The 9,688-nt window shown below is 30.9% G+C and overlaps 1 protein-coding gene across 5 annotated transcripts; it reads right to left on the bottom strand.

Moving 5' to 3' along the window:
• Positions 1 to 2,910: 2,910 nt before the first annotated feature.
• Positions 2,911 to 7,855, bottom strand: LOC104217360 (uncharacterized). 5 transcript variants are annotated; one of them, XM_070174227.1, is made up of 5 exons: positions 7,421 to 7,855; positions 6,036 to 6,307; positions 5,843 to 5,926; positions 5,704 to 5,766; positions 2,911 to 5,623 (listed from the first exon to the last, which is right to left on the bottom strand). In XM_070174227.1, the coding sequence occupies exon 5, from the start codon at positions 4,886 to 4,888 to the stop codon at positions 3,935 to 3,937; it is 954 nt and encodes a 317-aa protein (XP_070030328.1). In that variant the 5' UTR covers positions 4,889 to 5,623; positions 5,704 to 5,766; positions 5,843 to 5,926; positions 6,036 to 6,307; positions 7,421 to 7,855; the 3' UTR covers positions 2,911 to 3,934. The 5 variants fall into 4 exon arrangements, with proteins under 5 accessions (XP_070030328.1, XP_009765890.1, XP_009765891.1 ...); XM_009767589.2 differs by having other exon boundaries at positions 7,680 to 7,855; XM_070174226.1 differs by having other exon boundaries at positions 5,704 to 5,926.
• Positions 7,856 to 9,688: the final 1,833 nt, after the last annotated feature.

The following is a 9,688-nucleotide window of genomic DNA, read 5'->3' as shown; positions in this document are numbered from 1 at the left end:
TATCTTGGTGCGAGATTCGTTCTCGGACAGATTTGTTTACAATCAAAGTTCGTCATTGATTCATCTCCGGTTAGTTGTTTTTGAGTTTTATTTTTGTCCATATTTTTGTTTGATATTTTCCGGATCCAAAATCGTTAAAGAATTCAATTCTTGTTTTGTTCGTTGTTCATCGTTGAAATCATTTTTCTAGTTTGTTCATGTTCATGTGCTTTGTTAAAATTAATTTTCAGATTTCAAAATAGAAGTTTAATTAGTTGTTTTCATATTCATTTCATGTTTGTATTATTGTTTAAGTGAATATTTGTTAGTTTGTTGTTTGTTAGATTCAAATTGAAATTTAATTAACTATTTCTTCAATTTGTTTCATGTGTTTATGTATTGTTAGAAATTGTTAGTATTGTTAAGTTCAAGTTTAAGTTCATAATTGTTTCTTCGTCGATCTTGTTATTTGTTTAAAGAATTTAGTTGTGTTAAAGGAATATATTGATTTAATCGTTTAATCCGTCATGTTTGTTGTGTTAAAATAGATTCATTCATGTTCATACTTTGTTTGGATGATCTTGAATCCGAATTTTGTATAGTTTGATTTCTTGTTTATCATTTGTGATTATTTCTTGAATTGGTCTCATAATCTTGTTTAAAGTTTAATATAAGAATTGTTTGTTGTAATGTTGTTAGAGTTGATTTTAAGTTCAATATTATTGAATTTAAGAATCTAAATATACTTGTTTGATTGTTGTTGTTGTTTAAATCCGAAAAATAGGTTTGTTGTTGCTAAAAATATTGTTCAATCAAATTTTAGTTGTTCTTGGTTGTTCAATTTGTGTTCATGTGATTTGTTGTTGAAATGTTGTTAAAATCATGTTCATGTGATATTGTTGTTATGATGTTCATCCGTGTTCATATTGTTGTTTGAACATTGTTAGAAATTGATCATATTGTCTATATTTTGGTTAAGTTTGATTAATTGATGTGTTATAGCTGATGGGTAGTTTGGTAAATTTGTAATACGTTCAGGGGTAGTTTGGTAATTTCAGTAAGGTCGGAAGGGGTAGTTTAGGAATTGTACATTTTGTAATTGTTTATTTGAAGCATGGGGGACAAAATAAAATGGGGTGGGTTGTGATATGATTATTTAATATAAAGGGGGGACAAGATTTAATTTAAAGGGGAATCTTGCATTATTTTAAATGAAGCATGGGGGACAAAATGAAATGGGGTGGTGTGATATGTTTATTTAATGTAATGGGGATGAGTGGAAAGATAATGGGTTGGGTAGAGAAAAAGTATTGATTTTAATTAATTGAAAGGTTTATGGGATGGGTTATATATGTGAAGTCTTGAAATCAAAAGAAAATATACAGAGAGATAGAGAAAAATACACAGATACGAGAGAGAGAAACAAATCTGAAAATAAGAGAGAGAAAAAGGCTAAACATTTAAGAGATAGAAAATTCCGAAAAATATTTAAGCTTTCAAATAAAAAAAAACTAAAAAAAATATTCTGCTTTCTTTTGTTGTTTGAAATCAGAATTAATTGTTGTTTCATCAAAGCTGGAAGCTTTTGTTTTTTTGGATTACTACTCCACCGGTCCGTTACTGGGTTGTTACTGTTGCTGGGCTATTGTTGCTGTGTTGTACTGATTTTACTGCTGCTGCTGATTCTCATATTCATTTTCTTTTGCTTCCAATATCAGGTACACAACTGAAAAGCTGGTTATTGTAATCCGAAATATGAAGCGTGAATACATATGAAGAATGAAAATTTGAAGTTTTAATTTCGTTTTTTTTCTTTGTTCCTTTTGTTGATTGTATTTAAGCTATTTCATGAATTACTAAATAATAACTGGAATAAGAAAATAATATCATAAGTTAGTCTGTAATAAATCGGTTCGGCAAAATAGGTTAATTCACTAGTTATGAAGGCTTCAAGATTATAGGTTGATCATGAACAAGTAGCTAAATTTAGCTAAGACACGAATTTAAATTAAACATCGTAAATTAGGCATTAAGGCATGACTTGAGCTTAAGCAAGATTAGAAGAACGTTTAAGTCTAATAAACTTTCTAATAAGCTTTAGTAATTATGGTTAAATTTAGTTTCAAATGATTGTGAATAATTAATCTCAATAATATTTTTTTAAAAAAATAACAATGCTAAGTTTTAATCTAGCTATATTTGTTTATTTTGAATATTAGTTGTTGAAATTTTATTTAATTTATAATTTTCGAAATTAAGAATAAAATTCCTTTTTCATCAATATTTGTATGAATCAAGCAATTAGCGTGTCATGTTTTCTTAAATAATAATAATAAAAAAACGTAATTAATTAGGATTTTCTTTATTCATTTTAGAGACTAATTTTAAATAGCAAAATGTAGTCGCTTTAAGATTTATCCATTTAGGAAAATAAATGAGATGAGCCTCGCTTAATAAAATGTATAGATTGCGGGGCCCTCAATAAATGTACATTTAATTGCTTAGAATTAAGGAGGAGTCGTTTTAGCAAATTTCACGGCCCTACCCCAAAGTAATAAATCGCTAATTGCTTTAGGCGCGATATAATAATAATACATTCTTAAACACGGGTATGCATTTATGCGACCCAAATCCAAATCCCAAAACATTGAATAAAAATATGTTCCGGATCGTGGATGCATTTTATGTGACCCAATCCAAAGACATGTTTTTAAACGATGTTCACATTCTTTAAAAAATATAATAATGAAAGCGGTAAAAAGATAAAACTTGCACATGAGTCCATATTTGTATAAAATCAGATAATCAAGCCAAATATAACAGTTGAGCGACCGTGCTAGAACCACGGAACTCGGGAATGCCTAACACCTTCTCCCGGGTTAACAGAATTCCTTATCCGGATTTCTGGTTCGCGGACTGTAATACAGAGTCATGCTTTTCCTCGGTTCGGGATTAAAATTGGTGACTTGGGACACCCTAAATCTCCCAAGTGGCGACTCTGAAATAAAGAAATAAATCCCGTTTCGACTGTCCTTTAATTGGAAAAACTCCCACGCACCCTCACGGACGCGGAAAAAGGAGGTGTGACAATAGCAAACAAGCGTCTCAAGCTACATGACATTTGATAACTCTCAGCTTCTAGCATACATTCAGCTAAGTTATTGTCACAATGAAGTAGTCCTCTTTTTTGAGTTGATTCTCTGAATATATCACAACGTACTTCATTTATAGTTAGTAGGTCTTCATATGATTTTGGTCCTCTTATATTCATTAATAATAATCTCAGATAATATCTTTCACCTTCTATTGGATGACATGTTACAACACGTCCAATGACATTACCCTTTGTCCGACGGGTCCACATTTTATATTGTACTGACCATACAAAATATTATGAAAATTCTTTATACAGTAGATTGAGCTTTATTGCATCTTTATTTGTTTTGTTCATAGCGAAAAATTCTGTTAACATTGTTTTTCTAATCATAAGATTATTCATAATTGAGTTTATACTCGATGCACTCTTAAAAGAAATAAATTGTTGTCCTTCAAGATGTAACTGAAGATGATAAACAGCTGGTGTCATTTCATTAATAGGGAAACCAAATAAACTCCATGTAGCCTCAGGTGGTGATACCCATCGAGCAGACTGGTATTCTTTTATTTCATCTACTTCAACATTTGCGTCATTGTCATGTATGTGAAATGCGATTTTATCATGTCCTTTACAAATGTATTTATAAATATATTTAACAGCTTTAATATCTGAACAAATTTCAACATTTATGTGGCAATTGAATTTTCCAAGTAAGAATGGATTATAAGGGACAACCCATGAGTTATTGAAATAGTGATCTTTGACTTTCACAAGTCCTGTATTCCGTCTTCTATAAATTGGGTAAGAATTTTTCCCTTTTGATGTTTGATCAACAAAGCTTCTTGGATATTTGAATTTTCAACCACCTTTTTTCTTTTGCATACATGAATTTGTAAGATTTAACTTACCACAAGGTCCATGCATCATATGTTGAAGAACAAGTTTATATAAGGTTTCTTCAGCTTTACAATCAGGTAATTCAGCATGAACAATATTGTCATAAGATTCTGGAGTGAGTAGTTTGTATTCATTAGTAAGTATAATAAGGAAATGAGCATGTGGTAAACCACGTTTTTGAAATTCTATACTATACATAAAAGCTGCAACTTTTCCAAAGATATTTCTTTTTAATATATCTGTTTTTAGTTCTTCTATCTTTGCCCTAAAAACTCGACTAATTAAATCAGGTCTGTTTTGTGCTTCGTCAGTTGGTAGCAAGTGCTCTTTTATCTCGGGCCAAGATGGGTTACAAGTCATCGTTATGAATAGATCAAGTTTTCCAAATTGTCGTACCAAAGAAATAGCATCCATGTAGCATCGACGCATGTCTCTTGGTTCGCCTATAAAAGTAACAGGAAGGAATGTTTGTTTTCCTATATTTGAAGCGTCTCTTTCTCCAAGTCTTAAAATATCAATGAGTCCTTGTAGCATTTCTATCCTAAAGAGATCTGGGTTAAATGAAAAAAAATCTAATCTCTGTGTTTCAAGTTTTATGTGTTCATCTACTGAATATTGTTGAAATAATCTTCCAGAATGCAAAGTTTCATTTATTTCATCTTCTCTCATTTGGAATTTATAACAGTAATATTCACGAACAAAGATATTATTTTTTTTGTTTTCCTTTTTCAAGATTTTGAGCTTCCATGTCAAGATATCCATCAACAGAACACATATTTCTAATACTTGGTAATTCTTCGTGTTCACAATAAGCTCGACGTTTAGAAGTATCTTTTGGTTGTATAATTTTTTTAATGCCACAGTGCCATCCACTTTGACCATATGGAAACAATAGTGGATATTATAGCGGATCATAACATCCGTAATAGTAATTCACTATTTGAGATCTGTTGCTATGAGTGTAGATTCGAATATGAGGTGCAGAACTAACTTCGGTGATTTCTTTTTCAACCCATATCCCTGCAACTTCTGATGTAGTAGGAAGATTGTATACATGTTAATCCAAACTTGAGTCAGATTTAAGTGCAATATTGTAGTTCGATAGATTTGGAACATCTATTAGGGATTTTAAGAAAATAGAGTATGGATTAATTCTCAGTATGTTCATTAGCTTTTTGACTATTGATTCATGAATTTTCTCAGAGCAAGCCATTCTGTTAGCTAATTCGTTATCGTTGTCATAGAAGTATAGTTGTAGATTTTTTGCTATTCCATTCGGAGGCAGCAAATCATTTATAAAATGGTACATCTTTCCCTGAACTCTAAATGTATAAATACCACGATTTCTTTTTGCTAATTCTTTATCATATTTACACCAAGTGATGTAAATGCAAACATATTATTGTATGTTCTGATATATGTTCGAAAATGTTTACATTCTTCAGTAGTCCCTAAATATAGATTTTGTAGTTCAGCAGGCATCTCATGTGAAACTAACTTTATCAAACCATTGTTACAGCAGAATCCAGGTGGTTCATATTCAAATTTTTTTGCACCACAAAATTTACAGTTAGGAACAGTCTTCAAGGGAACATAATCAGATTATAACTGACCTACGTATGTATAACTCTTTTTTTTTTGAGTTATAACCTGTATATTTAAGTATTATTAGCATAAAATTACCAATTAAGTAATATACAACAGTATCATAATAAAAGTTTGGTGCAAACCTTTTTTCCCAACCATTGTTGAGCTCATATTACTATTTTCATTAGATGCATGTGACGTTGACCCTAACGCCAAAAAGTAATAAATTATGAATAAATAAAGACATTATGTAAAAGTCAACATTGCATCCTTGATACTTACCTACTTCAAATGAGTAGAAGGGATAATTTATAATCTTTCGCTTGTCAAATGTAACTTCCAAAGCATCAACGTGACGCTCGTTGGCTAATAGGGGAAACACAACACATATTTATCGTCATTCAATTATACTCACATGCAAAAAGCGTGAAGGGACATTTCTAAAAAAATAAAATAACAAAGGATGTATTCTAACCTGTTTTTGAAACAGAAGAAGAGCTCCTAAGAGGAATATTTTGTTGTTGAAACTCAGTTGCAGCTGGAGTAGCGTCAGGAAAAGCAACATTCTCAGAAAGACTACTCCTTTTTAACTCTCGTCTTTTTGTTCGTCGTTGTAGTAACAATGCTTCTTTTTTTTCCGCAGATATTACTTTGTACGTTTCATGTCGCCTAAGTTTCATCTCAGCTTCTAATTTTGCGAAGCAAACATATTTGTTTTTTTGTTCAGAACCCATTATTCCTACAAAACTGCAATTATAGAAATTAAAACACACGAAGTAAATAGAAATAGTTTGCTGGCAGAGGTAACATCTGAAGCGAATAGCATCAGATTAATAAAAAGTATTACTGAGACTCAAATATATGTGACTTTTATTTTCTGACCACTACATACAAGAAAAATTGTAACAACATCTAATGATTGTTTAATTGAACATGTAGATACTCCTCAATCACGAGAACTACAATAGCTATAAATGGAGCAACTTATACAACTCAACTGAAAGAGTATATTCACTATGTTTCTTTACGAGGAAAATGATATTAATCAATTCTTGTACAAAGTATTCACTATGTTTCTTTAAGAGGGAAATGATATTAATCAATTCATCTACAAAGTGAATCTTCGGTCTCACTTTTACTGGTAATAAGATTGTTGTCACCAACTATACAATATTTAACTTTTTTTTGTTGTTGTTAATTACAATATTAACTCAGTCAAACTTATTTTTGACTTATGCCTGATATCTTGGAAATATACTTGTCAAGAGAAGCTGAATCAAGAACTTCCAAGTCAATTTTCTGTCCTACTTTTGCGACAGAAAATTACTACTGTGTACTCTTAGTTGTCCTAAACAGTGTTCACTTTCTTTTAAGAAGAAGTTCTCCTACTCAAGAAAATTAAAGTACAAAGTAGTTGCATGGGGACCATTTGCTCTATGCAGTACAAGACATTTTCAGAAATCAAAACCAAACGAAGTTATTTGGTTTCAAAATCAATTTTTGGGTTTTGGAAACACAAAGATACGAAAATAAATTTGTTCTTCTCTGAACCAAAACCAAGAAATAACCCTTTTCTTGATCAATTTAGCATAAACCTCAGCCATTGCCCTTTGATATATCTCAGGCACTAAAGAAGTACATGAAAGCTCTAACTCAAAATGCAACCAAATAATGAAACCAAAGAAAACTACAGACAGGAACATGTATAACAAATCTAGTAGAAATCCTGAGGGAAGAATTTTGTCAAACACCTTGAGAACAAAATTTATTCGCTATTCAGGGGAAAATACAAATACCTGCAATATTATCAAGGATTGAAACAAAATCAATACAAAAAACACAAGATGAGAAGAAGATTACCCAATAGAAAATCTGTTCCTATACTATAAATGGGGATAACGCGGGTATAATAAGCTTATCCTTTCGATACTCCGTTATGGATAAACATTACCCCTGATAGAAGATTATCCATATCGGGCATAATAAGCTTATCCTTTTGATACTCCGTTATGGATAAATATTATCCCCGGTAGAAGATTATCCATACCGGCTACAATGAGCTTATTCTTTCAGTACTCCGTTATGGATAAATATTACCCCAGTAGAAGATTATCTATACCTGGTACAATGAGCCTATCCTTTCAGTACTCTGTTATGGATAAACATTACTCTCAATAGAAGATTATCCATATATGATATAGTAGCAGCTTACATAGCAGCTTGCAGTAGCAGGTTACACAAAGATCAAAGGGAAGGAGCAAGAGAGCACAAATATGAAGTAAAGAGGCGTTTGAAGAAGAGGGCTTAGCAGATAAACTTGGAAAGTGTCGGATATAATAAGAGAAATCAAACGGTGAATTGATAGCTATTAAAATTGGGCTACACGTGTTGGGCTGCAAATACAGCCATGAAATAATTTTGGGCCAGGCAGACATGTTGACCACGAGCTGCCTGGTTATCCCCATTTATAGTATAAGAATAGATATATCATTATTTGCTCTTGTTTCCCTTTAGATTACATAATTACAATAAGCAATGTAAACCACTAATTAGGGTTATTCCATAAAAAACTTGAATATGTAGTAAGAAAATAAATACATCAAACAATATATTAATCTCAAAATTTATACCGAGATAATCCCTTAAAACAAACGGCAATATTTTTAAAATTAGGAGAAATCCTTTCTTTGAATTGATTCTGGAATAAAAAAGTCATCGTGATCATTCTTCAGTAAAGCTTTAATCTGTCTTGGCAGAGTGAAATAACTTGAATATGATTGTTGTTGAAGTGTAATTTAGACAGCTTAATACAAATACTATTAGTGTTTTTTTTTTTTATAAAAAATCATTTTTTAAGTTATCCATATTGATGAGGCAGTTTATGATATATTTGCGTTTATCTAAAATTCAAGCATTTAATTATTTAATATACTTTGGTAAGTAGCTATTTAATTAAAGTGAATGTACTATGCCTAACACTAATACTTAATTACTGTTTCCTATAGTTGTGTCTACAAGCTATGTATTTAATTTATACGCTTATTAAAGGAGGTTGTACGCAGATCAAGCTATAGTGTACAATTAATGTATATAATTATAGTATAATTTTTTTTTTTGGTTTCTCACCGGTATTCGCCTTCGGTACTGCCATTAGGACTCAACGAAATTAGGGTTTGTATCGAAAATTCCTATATTGGAGTAAAACGCTCTCTAACAAAGGTGACTTTATATTTATGGCTCGAATCCGATATCACTGGATGGTGGAGAACTTACAACTCCACTACAACCCTTGTTGGTATGTACATACAGAGGCGGACCCAGGATTTTAGCACAGTGGGGGCACCATTATATACTAATTACTAGCAATAAAATTTGATGTACAACTCTTTGAAATCTTAACAAGTATTATGACTAATCATCCAATTATAAACAAAAAGAAGTTCTAAAGAAAAAGAAAGTAACGAAAGAGAGAGATTCTTTTCGCAAAATGGGTGCTACGGGAAGGAAAAGTATTTGATTTAAATCTGTTTCAAACTTTAAATTTTTGATTTTTTTTTCTCAAATAAAAAAGGGTCAATGATCAAAAAGGTGTTCAAACTTCAAAATCAACAAAAACTTACGAAAGAAATCAAGATTAAGGGTATATTAATAGACAAAGAACTAAAAAAGAGTCTCAACTCTTAGTTTCCATTGCCGAGTCGGAGTTTTTGGATATCCGCTACATTGTCAAAGTGATTATTAAAAAAGGTTGTGACAGAATGATCTATATTTTTCTATTTGTAGAGCAATAAGTTGAACTTTGAATCTTTTAATTTTAAGGGAGGAATTTAAAAAAGAATAAAATTAATTAACTTGACTATTATGCATGAATACTAAACTACATTTGAATTCAATAAAATATAAAAGTAATAATTAAAGCCACAACCTTCTTCGGGAGAAAAAAGAAGGTGTGGCAAAATAATTTGTATTTTTTTATTTATGGAGCAATAAGTTGCAATTTGAAGATTTTTAATTTTAAGGGACTAATTTGAAGAGAATAAAATTAATTAAGTAATACTAAATTATAATTGGCTTCAACAAAATATAAAAATAATAAATAAAGTTCTCTAATATGCTAAGAATTAGTGT

The sequence above is a fragment of the Nicotiana sylvestris genome, chromosome 5 (genome assembly GCF_000393655.2).
Source record: "Nicotiana sylvestris chromosome 5, ASM39365v2, whole genome shotgun sequence".
Taxonomy (NCBI): domain Eukaryota; kingdom Viridiplantae; phylum Streptophyta; class Magnoliopsida; order Solanales; family Solanaceae; genus Nicotiana; species Nicotiana sylvestris.
This window is presented reverse-complemented; position numbering and strand designations above follow the sequence as displayed.